Below are 20748 nucleotides of genomic sequence, written 5' to 3'. Positions count from 1 at the left end.
ATAATTAAGATTTATGCAATTTTTAAACAATGAGTGAGTGAAAGTCCCTCAGTTTTGTCTGACTCTTTGCGACCCTATGGACTATACAGTCCATGGAATTCTCCAGTCCAGAATACTGGAGTGCGTTCCCTTCTCCAGGGGGTCTTCCCAACCCAGGGATCAAACCCAGGTGTCCCACATATCAGGCGGATCCTTTACCAGCCGAGCCACAAGGGAAGCCCTAGTAGGATACAAATGCTATTCAAGTTCCTATAGACTACAAACTAGGAGACACTGAAACATATCCAGGGACGTAAGACCAGGTGCAAAATTTGATGGTCTAAAGGTATTTTAATCATGCAGAGCCTGTTCTTTTATCACTGTGGAATAATGTGAGTTTTGCTATTTGGATTTATCTTACAAATTTTAAATAACCTAGCTAAAAATTCACTAAAGATGAAGCAAATATAAGAAAAGGTTTAGGTAGATTTACTGCTTATTCTTTTTTTCCTTCCAGTTTTATTGAGATATAATTGATATACAACACTGTATAAATTTAAAGTGTACAGCAAAATGACTTGACATCCATATATTGTGGAATAATTACCACAGTAAATTTAGTTAACATTTATTACCTCAGGTAGTTACAATTTTTTTATGATGAGGACTTTTAGGATCTGCTCCCTTAAGAACTTTCAAATATGCCATACAGCAGTGTTAACTCTAGTCATCATGCTGCGCCGTATATCCCCAGTACTTGTTTATCTTATAACTGGAGGTTTGTACCTTTTGACCATCTTTGTTCAATTTCCCCACTCCCACCTCCATTTGCTGCCTGTCCTTGATTACTATAAGTATAGTTGACTTTGGTGGCATTTAAATTTCTTCTTGGTGTGACACTCAAGGGGTATTCGTTGTGATGTTATGTCTGCAGTTTTAGGGTGTTCCATTTAATTGGAAAGTAAATGTGTCGAAAGCTATACTTTTCACTTTACTAAAGATCGCCAACGTATTTATCAAGAGTGACTTTAGCTTAAAACTAGAGGAAAAGAGTACATTTCACCTACTTTAATTCTTTGAGTCCATTCATCTTTACTGAAGGCTTGGCAGTTGGCCGTCAAAAGAACAAGGGGCTTTTCATTTCTCGGGCCAGAGTCACAGAGTTTGAATTGGCTAGCCTGGTATGAGTCTTTTTAGGTTCTCTTCCTGTCAGTCACTGTACTACCAAATTTATAATCTGTACTGTTGACCAGTCATTCTACAAAGTCATATTAATTGCAGCCTGTCTAAAGTCCCATGAAATCACCAACCCTTAGTGGAATTCCTAGATTATTTTCTTGGTAATCAGTGGCAGTGGTTTTTAAATCGCATTTTTGGGTGTTCATAAAACAGTGTTTGTGAAAACTCTCTAAATCTCTCAGAACATTGAAAAGGTAACCCGTCTAAATTGCACAACTCTGCTTTTATATCTTTTTTTGTGCTTTTAAATTTACTTTGTACTTCTTTTTTTGTTGGTCCATATGTATTAGCTTAGTAACTTTTTTGGGATTAATGATTCATAAATCTGCTAAAACCCAATTTTTCTATGACATATAAAATTAAATGGGGAATACAACCATACAGAAAATAAATAACATCAGTTTCAAAGACAAATACAGAAAGCATGACTTAAAAAATAATGGCTTTAGGTGCGGAGGTGAGGATGAGATAGGGTGCTGTGCTGACATCCAATGAGATAAAGCTGGTTGAATGTTGGCTGTCTTGTTACCAGTTGTTCAATTTAGTGTGTGTTTTGTTGTTGTTGTTGTTGTTGTTGTTTTGGTTGGTCTCATCCTGTATAGATCCAGGAATATATTTTTGTGTGGCAAATTTATTTTAGCTTGAATAAGAGGCTTATAGTCAGTGTTTCCCTGAGGTATATTGCTTCTCATGTGTTTGTGTGCTAAGTCACTTCAGTCATGTCTGACTGTGACCCCCAGGCTCCTCTGTCTATGGGAGTCTGCAGGCAAGAATACTGGAGTGGGTTGCCATGTCCTCCTCCAGGAGATCTTCCCGACCCAGGGATTGAACGTGTGTCTCTTATGTCACCTGCATTGGCAAGCGGGTTCTTTACCACATGTGCCACTTGGGAAGCCCCATTTACTTGTTTTTTAAAAGTCTGGGAAGCTTTTAAAAAAGATTGATGCTGGTTCTACTCCCAGAAATTCTGATGTAATTGGCCTGGGGTGAAGTCTGGGTGTTCGGATTTTTAAAAACTACCAAAATGATTCCAATATGCTGCTAAGATTGTGAACTACTGCTCTATAAGATTTGTTGTTGTTGTTCAGTCACCCAGTCATGTCTGACTCTTTGGGACCCCATGGACTACAGCACGCTAGGCCCCTCTGACCCTCACCATCTCCTGGAGTTTGCCCAAGTTCATATCCATTGCATTGGTGATGCTATCCAACCATCTCATCCTCTGTCGTCCCCTTCTCCTCTTGCCTTCAATCTTTCCCAGCATCAGGGTCTTTTCCAATGAGTCGACTCTTCTCATCAGGTGGCCAAAGTATTGGAGCTTCAGCTTCAGCATCAGTCCTTCCAATGAATATTCAGGATCTATTTCCTTTAGGATTGACTGGGCCCTTTCTGTTAACATCCAGCAGAACTAGCTTTCTGAAACTCTAGGGCACATTTCCTGATCCACATCTGTGTGGAACAAAATAGATCTCTTGGGATTAGAATAATAAATTGCCATTTGTGGAAATGCTTTTGTGCTGTTTCCTTAGTCTTAGAAATAGATGGTGTATCAAATAGTGGTATTTTATCTAATAGGAATAGGAATCTAACAGGAACAGGAGTTTTCTCTTAAAGCCGACTTGACATCAGAAAACCTTCCTTAATAGAGAACCCACACACCTCTCCCTAGCAATCCTTTAATGACATTTGTTATTAAAATGAACGCATATTGTTTGTGTTCAGGGATGGGTTTGTTGTGTTTTGGGGATGACCCCTAGTGATATATCAGTTGCTGAGCTAGTAATGCAGCCCAGTCTTAATGGGAAATCTTCCCAGGGCATGCCAGAGCTTGTAGGTCTCAACAAAGTCTCAAAGGGGTCAACCTCTTAGAACTTGGCATTAGGCTGCCTATTTTCTTCTAAAGCAAAGTAAACATGTGCTAGTAGATGTTAGATGTAATTATAAAACGTATCTCTTAACATAAAATTTTGAACCAGATATTTGTTAGCTCGAATATGATACTGTGATTTTTGTATTTCAGAAGGAAAGTTGTCTTTAATACCAAGTTTTTTTCTTTGAGTATCAAAAATGTAGAAACAAAATTTATTTTATGCTCTAAGACTTTTCTTTCATTCTCAACTTTTCTTTATGATGGCCACTTCTCTGCTTCTCAGTGTTGCTCTTTGGAGTCATTTCTGCCTCCATGAATCTTCTTGCTTTTGATGCTTGATGTGATGGGGAACAAAATCTGCGTTAGTTTTTAGTTTGTTTTTTAAATAATTTTATTTATTTATTTTTGGCTATGCTGGGTCTTCATTGCTTCACGGGTTTTTTTTTCCTAGTTGTGGTGAGCAGGTGCTACTCTCAGTTGTGGTTTGAGGGCTTCTCATCGAGGTGGCTTCTCTTGTTGCTGAGTACTGATTCTAGGGCATGCAGGCTTCAGTAGCTGTTGCTCCCAGGCTCTGGAGCAGGCTCACAGGCTCAGTAGTTGGGGCTCACAGGCTTAGTTGTTCCTCAGCATGTGGGACCTTCTCAGATCAGGGTTCGAACTTGTGTCTCCTGTATTGGTGGGGCGGATTCTTTACCACTGAGGCACCAGGGAAGCCCCTGCATTAGTTTTGAATAGTGAGGATGGGCTAGTTTCCTGAGTCTTGAAAATAGAAGAAAATAGATTATTCAGTCCAGACTGTTGAATCTATTATCAACAGCTGGGTTGTATTGAGTAACTTGGACCACCATGAAAAGCAGATTTATCAGGTTTTCTTGTGAAAGTGGTAAATAAGCACCACTATTCAGAATCTGAGAACAGAAACAGCTGTCAAGGTCTGTATGACCCACTAAATACACAGAAGGAAGTGAGTTATATCTTTTTTTTTCTTTTCTTTTGAAACATGGCAGTGCTTCAGTAGTTTGAGTTGTGAAAATTGGCTCAGATTACTTTTTTTGTTATTCCTGTTTTTATGATTTCAAATCAGGGTACCAAACTTTCTGTAGTTGAGTAAGTGCCAAATGTTTTGTACTCTTTATAGTACTTTTCCAATAGCCAGCCTTGGTTGATCAAAGTGCTTTGGAATAATTTGTAGTCATTTGCCTTAATGAGCATAGGTATTTTGTTGAATGCCTCATATATGAAGCTCTTATTTTCAATAGTGGAGTCAAAGACAATGAACTAGTATTTTTGTCTTTAAGCAAAGTTACTGTGGTTAAATGGAGGACAGTCAGATGTTGATAAAAGACCCAGAGCACAGCTCTTGGTCTCTTTCTGGTGCCTGTTATTGCTACTTCTAGACAGATTCTGTTTTGCTGATTTATATGACCTTTTAAGCCACGATTTAGAAGTGAATTTTCACATATCTCTGTTTCTTTAGATGAGCAAAATGATTAGTGTATAGCTTTATGTTAAATCTGAAAAGAGGAGATTCTGTGTCCCATTGTTTTGTTAGGTACTGGTTGTGCTCAGTTTTTGGCTCTGCCCTATGAAGCCATTTGATTTTGTTTTCGTGAGTGGGAAATAGTCTTGTCCTCCCCACTAGTTCTTATTAAATGCATTTTTATCTTGTAGGTCTAGATAATATTAAACAATTGGCTTATTCTTTTCTAGGGACCTGGTATATATATGTCATGGATGTGTTCAGAGACTGAAAGCCAGGGGTACTTTGAACAGTTGTATAAAGTATTTAGTACATTGTCTAATTCCCAGGTATCCATACAAATTAGTCTAGAGCTGAATTGCCTAGAACAGTAGCTACAACCTACATGTACTATTCAGCACTTGCAATTTGTTTAGTCCAAACTGAAATAGACTGTAAGACTACAAACCACACATTAGATTTCAAAGATTTAGTATAAAAAAGTAAAATGTCTTATAATTATGTTGATTATGTGCTGAACTGATAATATTTCATACTGGATTAAACAAAATATATTATTGAAATTAATGTCACTTATTTCTTTTTAGTATGGTTATGTAAAAATTAAAATTACACATGTGGCTCTCTATTGCATTATATTTCTGTTGGAAAACTATGATCTAGATTACATTTTTGTGACTGTATATATTTGATGATTACAGATTGTTTTATATAATTTTTACTTTGAAATGTCAGTAGTTCCCAGCCACTTAGAGTTGTTTGGGCATATGTTGAATGGTCTCCTGGTAATGGTCATTCATTCATTCATACAACAGCCTCAGCGTAGTAACGTGTGCAATACTGTACTAGACTCTGGGCATACAGCATGAAGAACACATTCTCTCTCCTTAGGAAGCTTGTGATCTTGTGCTGGTCGCGCAGATGGGATTCAGTTCAGTGCTTGGAAGAGTGCTCAGATGACCTTTGAGATCCTTTCTAACCCACTGCTCAGCAGATATTTGCCTACCTTGTAGCCACGTGCTATCCAGAGGATTTGCAGAGAATCATAGAATCAAGACATGTAAAGGAGGCATTTCTGTTATTTCTTAGTCCATTTGCTATAGCTCTTTTTTATTCTTTAATGTAGTCTCCACATTGTAAACAGTGCAACTCTGTTTTTCATTTTTTTCTTCAGTTCAAACAACTTTATTACCAGAAATGTTTTCTTACTATTTTGTGTAAATATGTTCTTTCGTCTCTGGTTTCATCTGCTCATTATTACCATTTGCAGGGTTGCTTCATTCTGAGTGATTTCTTAGATTCACTGGTTGTAGGCAGTGGTGTGCCGGTAAACCAGCTCTTTAAGTAAAGAGCATTTGCTGATTTCTGTGGTGTAAATATTCCCACCAAGGCTGATTTGGGCTCTCAAAATTTTTGATTATCTAACAATTGACTCTTGAGAGCCTGTAAAAAGACAGCTCTAGGACAATCAAGTCCTTCCTCTTTGTATCTCTTTGTGGATGGTGATTCTGATTTTCTTTAATTTTTCTGCTACTACTTCTCTGCAAAATAAATGTAAAAATATGAAAATAAGCAAAAATTCCAGTTGTTTCATCTATTAAAATATTCATACATTTAGTTTTTTATTCAGCAAATATTTATTGACTGCTGGGGATTTTTTATGATAACTTCATAATAGTTTTATGGTTCAGTTGACTATTATGCCAGAAGTCACATTTAGAAAGATAGAATTGCCGAGGTGGATAGAATTTGGACGGTCAAGCCTGAGGCTGAGCTAAATTTGTATTTGGATGTCTCTAGATTGGTCCTAATGTTAGTCTTCTGTATTGGGGGTTATAGACACATGATTTCTTCTTCAGCAAAGCTGAATGATTAGAAGTCCTGGGTGTTTGGGGTATTACCTATCTCCTGAATGAAGAACATCCTTGTGTTTACCTGTTTAAGTGAGTAATGCAATACGTGGTATAACTGTCATGGTAGATAAGGATTAGAGCTGTAGATTTCCCAGGCAGCATAGGATGTGCAACCTTTTTCCTGTGGTTGATCTCTGTAGGCTTTTAATGGTCCTTTGTGAGGAAGGTGGAAAAACACGTGCACTCTTATTCAACTCAGAAACTATTTGGCTCAATATAAATGAATGCATGAATGAATGAGTGAAAAAGCAAATCAGGAGTTAAATAAACAAATGGGAACCATAACTGCAACAAAAACTGTGGGAGTATTAAACTTTGCAGCACATTGGTATAGTGATTTAAATCCTAAAAGCTCCCCGTAACCTCTCTAAAGTATCTAGTTTAAAATAAAAGTGTATTTAATGCCACTTAACAAAAGAAAAGAAAACTGCTTTGAACATCATTGCTTTTAGCTTTATTCAATCAATACTCTTTGGCAAAGAGAACAGAAGGGATGATATTAAGTGGACAAAAGGAATTTTGGATTAATGCAAAGAAAGCTCTTCTTGTTAATGAGACTTGAAGTGTTAAGCTCTTGAGATAGCAAAAGTGGCCATAGGATATTATACAACATTTTCTTGGGATAATCTCCCAAGCTTCTTTAATTTAAATACTTATTGACAAACATTTATTGTTTCATACCAGGCACTGTATTAGGTACTAAGGAGACAGTAGGGAGTAATAAACATACAGATGCTGTCTTCTTCGTGACTCTCATATATTGAGAGGCGGAGAATCAAATGAACACATCAGGATATAATGTTAAACTGTAGTTAAGTCCAGTGGGAAAAAAATGTTGGGGACCTGATCTAGCCAGAGAGTGGGGTTGGAGGTTTTTGCACCTGAGACAAGTGATCTATGAGCTGGGAGCTGAAGGGTGAGTAGGGTAACCTAGGCACAGGCGATTGGAGAACATGTGACCTGAGAAGCAAAGGTTCTGTGATGGGAGCCGAGTGCCTCTCCAAGGAGCTCAGGGAAGGGTGTTGTGATGAGTGCAGAGAGGGAGAAAGGAGTGTGAAATGAGGGAGAGACCGGAGGGGCAGGCAGGGCCAGATATCACAGGCCTTTCATCTATTTTAGGATTTGAACTGTCCCTTCAGAGAACAGTGGGAATCAGTGAAGGGCTACAGCATCCATTTCAGGATTTGAACTTTCCCTTCAGAGAGCAGTGGGAATCAGTGAAGGGTGACAGCAGAAGAGTAACTGAAGCAGACTTGCCTTTTAAAGCTGTCACTCTGGCTGCAGTGAAGAATACTCATTAGAAAGGCAAGGAGTGGACATGGGGAGGCTCTTGTTGTCTGCATGAGAGGTACTGCCCGAGAGTTAGCAGAACTGAGGAGAAATAAGTGCATTCAAGAGATGCTTAGGAGGGAAAAACAATAAGGCAGATAGATGGTAACTTATGTCAATGAGTTTGTATAGGGCAGTGATCCTGAAAATGTGGTCCCTCCTACCAGAAGCACTGATAGTGCCTGGAAACTTGTTAGAAATGCACAGTCTCAGCCCCTTCCCCAGACCTACTGAATCTGAAACTTGGGTGGGGTCCATCATTCTTTGTTCTAACAAGCATGTTGGTGGTGCTGATGCTGATGACATTAAAGTTTGAGAATGCCCAGGCTTGGGAGAAAGGGTGGAGTACGAAGAATCTCGAGGCTGGAGTTGAACCTTGAGGAGACTGGGAGGCGAAAGATGACTTTGCACAAGACATTGGGATGGAGTAGTGTTGAGAAGGGTAGAATCCAGAAACAATGAAGAGAATATTCAGAGGGAATTACCTGTTCCTGACATATTAATAGAAAATAAAATGATGCTTGCAGAATGTTCCCTGGATTTAGAGTAAGCAAATCCAGAGAGAGAGAAAGTAGATTAGTGATTGTCAGGGATGGAGAGGGGAGGGAGAGGGAATGAAGAGTTATTACAAATGGGCATAGTTTCTTTCTGGGGGTGACAAAAATGGTTTGAAATTAGTGGTGTGAATTGTTCACCCACTCAATCGTGTCCGACTCTTTGCGACACCATGGACTGCAGCACGCCAGGCTTCCCTGTTCTTCACTATCTCCTGGAGTTTGCTCAAACTCATATCCATCAAGTCGGTGATACCATCCAACCATCTCATCCTCTGTTGTCCCCTTCTCCTCCTCCCTTCTATCTTTCCCAGCATCAGGGTCTTTTCTAATGAGTCAGTTCTTCCCATCAGGTGGCCAAAGTATTGGAGCGTCAGCTTCAGCATCAGTCCTTCCAATGAATATTCAGGGTTGCTTTCCTGTAGGATTGACTGGTTTGATCTCCTCGCAGTCCAAAGGACTCTAAAAGAGTCTTCTCCAATACCACAGTTCAAAAGCATCAATTGTTCAGCGCTCAGCCTTCTTTATTGAATTCTGACTGTACTGAAATTGTGAATTGTGACTATACTAAAAATCACAACATTATGAGTACACTGAAAATCACTAAGTTGTGTACTTTATAGAAAGGCTAAAATGATAAATTTTATTTCATTACAAAAATGTCACCTGGGTTTAGCAGTAAGGAGATCATTGGTGACCTTAGTGAGACATGTTCTTGGCATGGATGAGGGTAGAAACAGAGTTGGTTAAGATGTGAGAGAAGAGAAAGTGGTAGCAGAAGATGAGTAATTTTTCAGAGAAGTCTTATTTTAAAGAGGAAGCCAAAGAGAGGGTAGTGGTTGAAGTCAAGACAATTTTTTATTTTTTTATTTTAAAGGTGGTAGGAACCTGAAAAATGTTAAAATTCTATTGGGAAGGATCCAAGAGAGAGAGATAGAAAGGAAAGAAATCATCCACTGTGTTGAATAATGATGTAGTTTCAGAGTGGGAAGAACTTTTGAGTTTACTAGAGCCTGGTGTATTCCTAAACTTCACCTCCATTTCACATAACAATGTAGGTGGAAAATATTCCTTGCAAATCATCTTCTAATTCAAACTTGAATGTTGTGTGGGTCAGGTATCTTGCTGCCTTCCAGGACCAACCATTTTATTTTTATACGGTGCTGACTACATCAGGTGGTTGAGGAAACTCAACAGGGAAGATTTGTTTATAAAGTGGGAGATAATATGACTTATGGACACAATGGGGGAGGAGACGTTGGGACAAATTGAGAGAGTAGCATTGAAACATATTCATTACCATATATAAAATTAGATAACTTGTGGAAATTTGATGTATGATGCATGGAGCTCAAATCAGGTGCTCTGTGACAACTAGAGGGGATGAGGTGGGAGGTGGGAGAGAGATCCCAGAAGGTGGGGACATATGTGTATGTATGGCTGATTCACGTTAATTGAAGTGGGAGGTGGGAGAGAGATCCCAGAAGGTGGGGACATACGTGTATGTATGGCTGATTCACGTTAATGTACAGCAGAAACCAAGACAATATTGTAAAGCAATTGTTCTCCAATTAAAAATAAGTAAATTTAAATTAAAAGTGTTGCTTTTATTGAGTAAAATCTTTCAGCTTCTTAAGTGTACCTTCAAACTTATTTTAGGCCTTCATCCTCACTTCCTGAAGAACCCAGTGCTGTCACTTCCTGAGTCTTTTGTGAATTATCTGGTATTGATTGGGTTGATGCTGATTTTTCCACTGTTACCTTAGTATCCAGTTTTCTTAGTCTTCTAATTTATTGTCACTCATTTATCTGATTTCCAGCTCTCAGAATTTTATTGATGTTGTCTGGTCTCATCTCCCTGACCTTGTTGGATTCCATTTTAAAAAGACCTTTAGAATTCTCCTTTTAGTGGGGTTTTGGTAGATACATATATTTATGGTCACCTTTATCATTTTCTCTCTTTTTCCCGCAGAGAATATATAACATGTTTTTGTGTCCCTTCACTTTTATGGTTGCTCTCCTTTGACTGTGTATGTGCCAGGTGCCATTAATAAGCCATTTTTCTCTTGCCTAGTTATGAGGGCAGCTTTTGGGAACCTCCTGCCTTCATGAGGATTAAATGTGTTAATGTGTCTAAATTACCCAGCATAGTAAGTTTTGGTAAAAAAGGTATGTCATCAACTTCCCCCAGTCCTGAGGATGTGACTTAATTTTATTGCATCCTTATTATATTAAATGTCTGCCTGTCTTTCTAGCCTGCTGTGACTGCCTTGTATCCTAATTTCGTCAGATGGCCTATTAACTCTCCCTTCGCTCTCGAGTCTACTCATTTGATCACCACATCACTAGAGTTGTCTTTTCAATTGTTGGTAGAGACTGTGGCTGTGCTAGGACAAGAGATATCATAATAATCTCACCATGCTTTGCAGACAGTAAGGAAGACGATTTGGAGCTTGTTATATTGTACATCTGTTTAGCTGAGTCTAGGTGGGAAGGTATACTTGAGGAAGTAAGGGGCACCTTCAGTTCTTATAATTTCTTTTATTCTTTTTAAATGCTGAGTTTTTTCTTTTCTTTACCAAAGCAGTAGTTTTTGATCTAGTGTCTGTGGAGAGAATTCAGAGGATCAGTGGATTTAGATGACAAAAATTCTTTATTTTCATTAACCTTATAAGATTATGTGCGTGTGCTCAGTTGCTCAATCGTGTCCAGCTCTCTGCGACCTTATGGACCAGCTGCCAGGCTCCTTTGTTCGTGGGATTTTCCCGGCGAGAACATTGGAGTGGGTTTCCTCCTCCAGGGGATCTTCCTGTCCGGGACTGAATGCAGGCGTCTCCTGCATTGGCAGGTGGATTCTTTACCACTGAACCACCTGGGAAGCCCCAATTTATAAGATTACATTCAACAACTGGATTGGCCAAAAAGTTCGTTTGAATTTTTCCGTAAGATAATTTTTCCAAAAGATGTAACAACAGTAAAACCTGAACAAACTTTTTGGTAACCCAATATAAATGTTGTAAATAATAAACTATAGTAGTATTAGCAATATAAGTGACTTTTCCACAATAGAAACTATAGACATTTTAGTATCCCATTATAGCTGTTGTGTATATCTTAAGATATTGATGTTCACTCCTTTAAAACTATAATCAGACCTACTACTAATATATTAAGTATGCTATTATACATAATTAAGAATTGTATTATATATTTGTTTTTGTTGTTTTGATAACTTTAAATTTAATTACATTTGTCTTCTATCAGTTCTATGTATTTTATTCATTTGAAAACATTCTGAAAAGAGGGGTTCACAGGCTTCATGAGAATGCTGCTGGGGTCCATGACACACAGAAGTTCTGAACCTTGTCCTAAAAAGACAAGTTCCTACAAAGGAATGTGGTGTTATTTATATAAATTAGTATTTTTTCTTAGATCCATAGCTACTACTTTCACTAGCTTAATCCATTAAAATTTGCTTCTTATTATATGATTTATGTCTTTACAAGATGTTTGAAAAGGGGGTTCTTTTGTTTTTCCCTGTGTGTTCAGATAGCATTAAAAAAGAACTCTTTAAATCAGGATGAAATACCTAGAATAACCCTTCCTTAACATAGGTTAACTTTGAAGTTTCAGAACGTAAACATTTCTGTTTGGCTGCCTTGCTTAGGTTAACCTACTGTTTTTAAATTAGGTTATCAGGATGCTGAAACTCAGTGATGCTGATGTTGCATTTCAGTTCGTAGCTTAGCAGCCATCAGTTCAAGTTCCCTTGACTGGTTGTGATACAAGACTTAGTTTTATGTTAATTATGTGTTAAAGCCTTAAAGGGTCATTTTCTCCCCACGAAGCGTCTTCTGTGGCATTCCCCACCAGGCCCCACCCCCCAACTTTGTGTGGTACATTTGACTTTGTGATTGGCAGGTGCCTGACCGCTCTGTTCGTGCAGGTCAGCAGTGGGGGCTGGGCCGAGCGACTGAGAGCCTTCAGGTCAAGTTTCTCGCCTTGGACACCTTGGAACATTGTTAGTGTTAAAGCTCCAATGCCAGTTCTGCTAACTGACCTGAACTTGATACTAGAGTTTTATGTTGCCTAAAGAAGGCCTGCTAAGTTGCTCTAAAAACTTAAATAAAGGATGAAGCACTCAGTTTTCGATGCAGCAGGTCTCTACTTCTCCTAGAACCCGAGAGGAGATTGTTTGGAAGCAGGATAGCATTTTCCTTAGCATTTTTTGTGGGGATGAAGGTGGGGGTAGGGGAGCAGGATGAAAGTGGTGGCATTTAATCTGTGACAGTAACTGCCAGGTTTTATTGACCTGAATACATTGTCCCCCTTAAACTTTTATGTTTGTATTTGCCATATGGGCTTCCCTGATGGCTCAGATGGTAAAGAATCTGCTTGTAATGCCCGAGACTCAGGTTTGATCCCTGGGTTGGGAAGATCTCCTGGAGAAGGGAATGGCTACCCAGTCCAGTATTCTTGCCTGGAGAATCCCCATGGACAGAGGAGCCTGGTGGGCTACTGTCCATAGGGTTGCAGAGAGTCAGACACAACTGAATGACTTTCACTTTCACCACTTTGCCATATTCCTGACAGATGGTTGTTTCTCTTTCTGAATACCTCTCATGATGATGCATGTTTTACTTAATGAAACACTCATTGTTAATAATAAGAATAATAGTCATAATACTTATTAAGTGGTTCCTTTGTGCTAGGCACTATAGGAAGGACATTATTTTTTTTAATGAAATCCGACAACAATTCTGTGAATATTGAATTAGTAACTTCATTTCACAAATGAGGAAACCAAGACAGCTAGAGGTAAAATTGGCTTGAGGTCCCAGCCAATTTGTGGCAGAGTTGGAATTTGAAGGCAATCTGATCCCAGAGCTCTGGTTCCGAAATCTGCTTTCTCTTAACTCAGCTTGTTGGATTCAAGCAGTTTCAGAAGTGTTTGAGTTAAGCTGTAGGAGTAGTTAACTAGTAGGATCTGATGTATTATACAAGTTTACCATGTTGACAGCTGTGAAACCAAACAAGCATGTATCCAACTGACATATTATTTGAGTATTCAAAATGCATGTCTTTAATGTTACTTTTTTTTTTTGTCTTCATAGGGATGCTTCCTTTGGAAATTGCACTTACAATCTCACCATCCTTGACTGTTTGCAGGGAATCAGAAAGGTAATAACAATTTCCTTGCTGTAGCTGACATTGTAATTTAACAATATGAAACAGGAGTGGTGTTGATATCTTTGTTGTTGGAGAGAAGGGAGAGGAGGCAGTAAGAAGGTGACTTTCTACTTCTTGAACAATGGTTGATCTGTAAAATACAGACCACAGGGCCAACAGGGGAGGTGTTCTGGGGTACAACTCTTCTTATAGACCGAGAAGGGGTCTCCCTTTCTCACTTAAACTATTTGTGTTAGCATTTCTATCTGCTGCCATCACCGTGACCTTACTTTGTCACCTGCTCAGCTTCCTTATCAAGCTAGATCTTGGTATGAGAGAGACAGGAAGTCATCTAAGCCACAACTCTCCTCTGTCAGTGTGGAAAACATTTCCACCTTGTTTTTCTCGGTGGATAGTATTACATGCCCAGGAAGTAGTAAGCAGGTTAGATATTATTATCTCATTTTTACAGATAAGGAAACAACCCCAGAGAGGTTAAGTCACTCTCAGGGCCACAGGGAGTTATTAAGGCTCCTTCTAACTCAGATTTCCATATCAGTCTGGAGTTCCTTCTAGTATCCTATCCAGGTGTGTCATAAACCCGTGGTTGTCCCAGTGTGGGAACTTGTGCGGAGATGTGGATGCTCAGACCTCATCCAATAGGAACTGGACCATAAACTCTGGGAGTGGTGCCTTGCTGTCTGTGTGATCTGATGTACTCTAAAGTTTACAGCCATAGTTATTTAGTTATTTATATATGTTGTGGAGAAGTTAATCCAAAAGATCGTTGAGAACTTTGGAACATGTTTTAGAAACATTGATTTACAGTCTAAGTCATGCGTGCTATACTTTAAATTCCAAAGAAGCTTCAGAGTACATCATTCCATCTCTAACATACAGCCATGACTTTTACCAGCCGGGAATTTTTGTATTTCATAACCCATTGGCAAGGGTCATTGTAGACTGTAAATATAGTATCAGTAGTGAGCTTTGTTCTAGATTCTTTTCTCTGATGCAGTATAGCATTGCCTTTGCCTTGTTTTAAGTTGAGAAAATTGCTGTGGTAAAATATGCTACTTGTTTTCTGTATGTATGTTTTTGACTTTGTTATTTCATTTTAAAATGAACTGAAACTCTAAAATTTTAAAATGGTTTTCAAACATTTTTTGTTTCACTTAAAAACTATCAAGATAATCTAGCCTATCTCCTACAAATAATATCACCAACCCACACTTCCAATAACACAAGAACCCTTATGTATATTTCACCCAGTATACAATCCAGAATTGTAGCATTTAAAAAATATGACGGAATGGAGAAAGGTAATTTATTTATTGTTACTATTATTACTGCCTATCCTGCCATCTGGTACCGGCTGTTTCTTTTATATACGTATGAAATTGAAGAAGAGTTCACACTGGAGTATCCCTCCTGTTATTATGGTAACTGATAACTTGATACAGACGTTTAGGACATCCTTGCTTGTGTAAAAGGAAGACATGACTTTGTTCATTAATAAGGTCTTCTGTAAATTTCTTGTTTCATTAAATGCTGGAGTTTATTTTACCCAAATGTAGATGAGATTTAGAGGATCTGATAGATTGTTCAACATGTCTCTAAGTAACTGGGACACATTGCCTCTCCGAACACTCTTATATGGGGCTTCCCAGGTGGCGCAGTTGTAAAGAACCCACCTGCCAATGCAGGAGATTCAAGAAACACAGATTTGATCCTGGGTCAGGAAAATCCTCTGGAGTAAGGTGGGCTACAGTCCAGGGGGTCGGAAAGAGTTGGGTGTGATTGAGCGTGTGCCCGTGCGCGCGCGCACACACACACACACACTCTTATATAAAGCACTGTATGCTGGGCTATTTTTGTGGCAGTGAGTACCGTATCTCCTACGAAGGTAGAGTATGTCCACATTTTTGCCTTTTTTAGAAAGCATATCTTTCTGATTTTGATGTACTGGCATCATTATAAGCATAGGTTGTATATGTGTGAACTACCCATAGAGGCATACACAAACACAAACACTCTTTAAAAAAAGAGGGAGGAAAGTGGTAGTTCAGGGCATGTATTCTCACTGTGTTGTCTGGAATGGCACATGAAGATGAAGTAAGTTGCTTTGTTTAAAGGTGAAATAATTGAGACAGGTTGTTCTGCTTGCCCTATAGAGGTTGTCTGAACCAGTGTTGTCAGAGTCACTTAGGAAGGCATTTTAAAAACGATGATCCCGCCCTCAAAAAACCTGATGTCATAGTTCTGCGGTGGGGCCCAGGGTTCTGTATTTTAAATATAAATTACCTTAAGTTCAGGTGTTCTACATTTTGGAAAACATTGGTCTCTAAGGTATTTTCAAAGATAGATGTACTAAACTTGGCTTAATAGATTCTTCTATTTTTAATGACTTGATCATGTAACTTTTAAAAGTAACTGATTTTGTATTCTAAGGTAATCTGTATAGCTTAATGACTTATAAAACAAAAGACGCCTCTTCAAAATATTATGTCTGACTAAGCCAGATACTTTTAAATTCTAAATCACTGGTGATAAAAAAGAAGTATGAAATTTTTCTTTGTTGTTAAAAGATTGATTCTTCCTTCTAAATTTTAAGCATAGTCAAGTACATTTTTACTCTATCAAAAACTATCGCTGTAAAACAAATTCTCTCATTGTAGACTTTAGGAACAAATAAGGAGCTATTAAGTAAAAATTCCCTTTTTACCAAATATCTCATTAGTGATAAAAGGAAAATAAAACCTAAGAATAACTGATTTTTCTTCCAGCTGAAAATTTAATCACTATTATATATTCTGTTATAGTTAGGTACAAATTAATTGCATAGTTCTCAATAGGTTTTAACTATACATTTGCTAGTATGATTCATTTTATATATATGAATAATTTTAATTAAAAACTAATGTATATTAGAACTCAAGAAGCATATTTTGTTGGACATATTTTCATATTTTTCTAAGTAAGACGACCCCAAAGCAAAATTATGTATGTTAGATGGTTTCTAGATATGTATTATGAATTGAAAGTTTCAAATTTTCTCCTTCAGGTCAGGCAGGATCATTTGTGAGCAGGAATTCCAGAAATGCCTAGAAGTCGTTATCAATTTCACATGAAAAAACTAATTCAAATTCTGCTTTTAGGGATTACAACATGGATTTTTTGACTTTGAGACATTTGATGTGGATGAATATGAACATTATGAGGTTTGTACATTTTAATTTTTGTAAGCTATAATTTCACATTGATTAAATTGTTCTTTTATTCCTAGCACTCAGGTATTGCAAATTGATTGATGCTAAATAAAAGCATTCTGCAGTTTTCTATAGTTGTCAGCTTCATCCTTTCAGCTTTGGTAATTGCCTTTGAACTAGGAGTCATCAAAATTTTAGTTTACAAAAATACCATGTCTCTCTATATTCTTTCATCAAACCTTTATTGACAATTACTTTGAACCGTTAGTTTATAAGAAAAAATAATTTAAAAGTATAATTTGGTAGTAAAATCATGTTACTTTTATTTTAAAAACCAGGTTTTGATTAAAACAAAACCAGATTTGTGCCTTGTAATATTTTTGACTGTGTATATCTTGATTTGAAATGTGGCTGAATGTACTCAGTTCTGAGAGTTGGTTGAATTTTTTTTTTTACCATGGCATCATTACAAAGGGCTCCCCCAGTGGCTCAGCCATAAAGAATCTGCTTGCAATGTATGAGATGCAGAAGAGGGGTTGGGAAGATCCCCTGGAGGAAGAAATAGCAACCCACCCTAGTATTCTTTCCTGAAAAGTACCACAGACAGAGAAGCCTGGCAGGCTACAGTCCATGCGGTTGAAAAGAATGCAACATGACTGAGTGACTAAACACAGACACACACACTATTAAAAGTTTTTGAATAGTATCTTGCCTGCTCAGCAAGGCAGTTTAGGCAAAGGCTGTCCAAGTTAAATTGTGCTATGAGGAGGTATTAGAGAAGAGCACTTCTGTGTTAGTAGAAGAGTCTTCAGTTCAGTTAAGTTCAGTCACTCAGTTGTGTCCAACTCTTTGTGACCCCAAGAACTGCAGCACGCCAGGCCATAACCAATTTCCAGAGTTTCCCCAAACTCATGTCCATTGAGTCGATGATGCCATCCAACCATCTCATCCTCTGTTGTCCCCTTCTCCTCCTGCCTTCAATCTTTCCCAGCATCAGGGTCTTTTCAAATGAGTCAACTCTTTGCATATCAGGTGGTCAAAGTATTGCAGTTTCAGCTTCAACATCAGTCCTTCCAATGAACACCCAGGACTGATCTCCTTTAGGATGGACTGGTTGGATCTCCTTGTAGTCCAAGGGACTCTCAAGAGTCTTCTCCAACACCACAGTTCAAAAGCATCAATTCTTCGGTGCTCAGCTTTCTTTATAGTCCAACTCTCACATCCATACATGCTGCTGCTGCTGCTGCTAAGTCGCTTCAGTCGTGTCCGACTCTGTGCGACCCCAGAGACGGCCGCCCACCAGGCTCCCCCGTCCCTGGGATTCTCCAGGCAAGAGTACAGGAGTGAGTTGCCATTTCCTTCTCCAATGCATGAAAGTGAAAAGTGAAAGTGAAATCGCTCAGTCGTGTCCGACTCCCAGCGACCCCATGGACTGCAGCCTACCAGGCTCCTCCATCCATGGGATTTTCCAGGCAAGAGGACTGGAGTGGGTTGCCATTGCCTTCTCCAATCCATACATGACTACTGGGAAAACCATAGCCTTGACTAGACGGACCTTTGTTGACAAAGTAATGTCTCTGCTTTTCAATATGCCGTCTGGGTTGGTCATAACTTTCCTTCCAAGGAGTAGGCGTCTTTTAATATCATGGCTGCAGTCACCATCAGCAGTGATTTTGGAGCCCCCCAAAATAAAGTCAGCCACTATTTCCAGTGTTTCCCCATCTATTTGCCATGAAGTGAAGGGACTGGATGCCATGATCTTAGTTTTATGAATGTTGAGCTTTAAGCCAACTTTTTCACTCTCCTCTTTCACTTTCATCAAGAGGCTCTTTAGTTCTTCTTCACTTTGTGCCATAAGGGTGGTGTCATCTGCATATCTGAGGTTATTGATATTTCTCCCGGCAGTCTTGATTCCAGCTTGTGCTTCTTCCAGCCCAGCGTTTCTCATGATGTACTCTTCATGTTAGTTAAATAAGCAGGGTGACAATATACAGCCTTGACGTACTCCTTTTCCTATTTGGAACTAGTCTGTTGTTCCATGTCCAGTTCTAACTGTTGCTTCCTGACCTGCATACAGGTTTCTCAAGAGGCAGGTCAGGTGGTCAGGTATTCCCATCTTTTTCAGAATTTTCCACAGTTTATTGTGATCCACACAGTCAAAGGCTTTGGCATAGTCAATAAAGCAGAAGTAGATGCTTTTCTGGAACTCTCTTGCTTTTTGGATGATCCAGCAGATGTTGGCAATTTGATCTCTGGTTCCTCTGCCTTTTCTAAAACCAGCTTGAACATCTGGAAGTTCACAGTTCATGTATTGCTGAAGCCTGGCTTGGAGAATTTTGAGCATTACTTTACTAGCGTGTGAGATGAGTGCAATTGTGCGGTAGTTTGAGCATTCTTTGGCATTGCCTTTCTTTGGAATTGGAATGAAAACTGACCTTTTCCAGTCCTGTGGCCACTGCTGAGTTTTCCAAATTTGCTGACATATAGAGTGCAGCACTTTGACAGCATCATCTTTGAGGATTTGAAATAGCTCAACTGGAATTCCATCACCTCCACTAGCTTTGTTCGTAGTGATGCCTCCTAAGGCCCACTAGACTTCACATCCCAGGATGTCTGGCTCTAGGTGAGTGATCACACCACCGTGATTGTCTGGGTCGTGAAGATCTTTTTTGTACAGCTCTTCTGTGTATTCTTGCCACCTCTTCTTCATATCTTCTGCTCTGTTAGGTCCATACCATTTCTGTCCATCTTTGCATGAAATGTCCCCTTGGTATCTCTAATTTTCTTGAAGAGATCTCTAGTCTTTCCCATTTATTGTTTTCCTCTATTTCTTTGCATTGATCGCTGCGGAAAGCTTTCTTATCTCTCCTTGCTATTTTTTGGAACTCTGCGTTCAAATGGGTATATCTTTTCTTTTCTCCTTTGCTTTCGGCTTCTCTTCTTTTCACAGCTATTTGTAAGGCCTCCTCAGACAGCCATTTTGCTCTCTTGCATTTCTTTTTCTTGGGAATGGTCTTGATCCCTGTCTCCTGTACAGTGTCACGAACCTCCATCCATAGTTCATCAGGCACTCTATCAGATCTAGTCCCTTAAATCTATTTCTCACTTCCACTGTATAATCATTAGGGATTTGATTTAGGCCATACCTGAATGGTCCAGTGGTTTTCCCCACTTTCTTCAATTTAAGTCTGATTTTGGCAATAAGGAGTTCATGACCTCAGCCACATCAGCTCCTGGTCTTGTTTTTGCTGACTGTATAGAGCTTCTCCAATCTTTGGCTGCAAAGAATATAATCCATCTGATTTTGGTATTGACCATCTGGTGATGTCCATGTGTAGTCTTCTCTTGTTTTGTTGGAAGCGGGTGTTTGCCATGACCAGTGCGTTCTCTTGGCAAAACTCTGTTAGCCTTTGCCCTGCTTCATTTTGTACTCCAAGGCCAAATTTTCCTGTTACTGCAGGTGTTTCTTGACTTCCTACTTTTGCATTCTAGTCCCCTATAATGAAAAGGACATCTGTTTTGGGTGTTAATTCTAAAAAGTCTTGTAGGTCTTCATAGAACTGTTCAACTTGAGTTTCTTCAGCGTTATTGGTCGGGGCATAGACTTGGATTACTGTGATATTGAATGGTTTGCCTTGGAAATGAACAGAGATCATTCTGTCATTTTTGAGATTTCATCCAAGTACTGCGTTTCAGACTCTTTTGTTGACTATGATGGCTACTCCATTTCTTCTAAGGGATTCCTGCCCACAGTAGTAGATATAATGGTTATCTGAGTTAAATTCACCCATTCCAGTCCATCTTAGTTTGCTGATTCCTAGAATGTCGACATTCACTCTTGCTATCTCCTGTTTGACCACTTCCGATTTGCCTTGATTCATGGACCTAACATTCCAGGGTCCTATGCAATACTGCTCTTTACAGCATCGAACCTTGCTTCTATCACCAGTCACATCCACAACTGGTTGTTGTTTTTGTTTTGATTCCGTCCCTTCATTCTTTTTGG

The 20748-nt window shown here is 38.9% G+C and overlaps 1 protein-coding gene across 30 annotated transcripts in view; it reads left to right on the top strand.

Annotated features, from left to right (window-relative positions):
• Positions 1 to 20748, top strand: part of CDC14A (cell division cycle 14A) — a 196982-nt gene that overhangs the window by 79780 nt on the left and 96454 nt on the right. For 21 of the 30 annotated variants that reach the window (XM_081493185.1, XM_081493178.1, XM_081493188.1 and 18 more), the window contains 2 exons: positions 13479 to 13545; positions 16692 to 16754. In XM_081493185.1, the coding sequence (XP_081349311.1) occupies positions 13479 to 13545; positions 16692 to 16754 (130 nt within the window). The remainder of the gene's footprint in view (positions 1 to 13478; positions 13546 to 16691; positions 16755 to 20748) is intronic. The other 9 variants (XM_081493199.1, XM_081493194.1, XM_081493196.1 and 6 more) reach the window with 1 other exon arrangement.

The sequence above is a fragment of the Giraffa tippelskirchi genome, chromosome 5, assembly GCF_054371585.1.
Source record: "Giraffa tippelskirchi isolate mGirTip1 chromosome 5, T2T-mGirTip1v1.2.pri, whole genome shotgun sequence".
NCBI classification, from domain to species: domain Eukaryota; kingdom Metazoa; phylum Chordata; class Mammalia; order Artiodactyla; family Giraffidae; genus Giraffa; species Giraffa tippelskirchi.
This window is presented reverse-complemented; position numbering and strand designations above follow the sequence as displayed.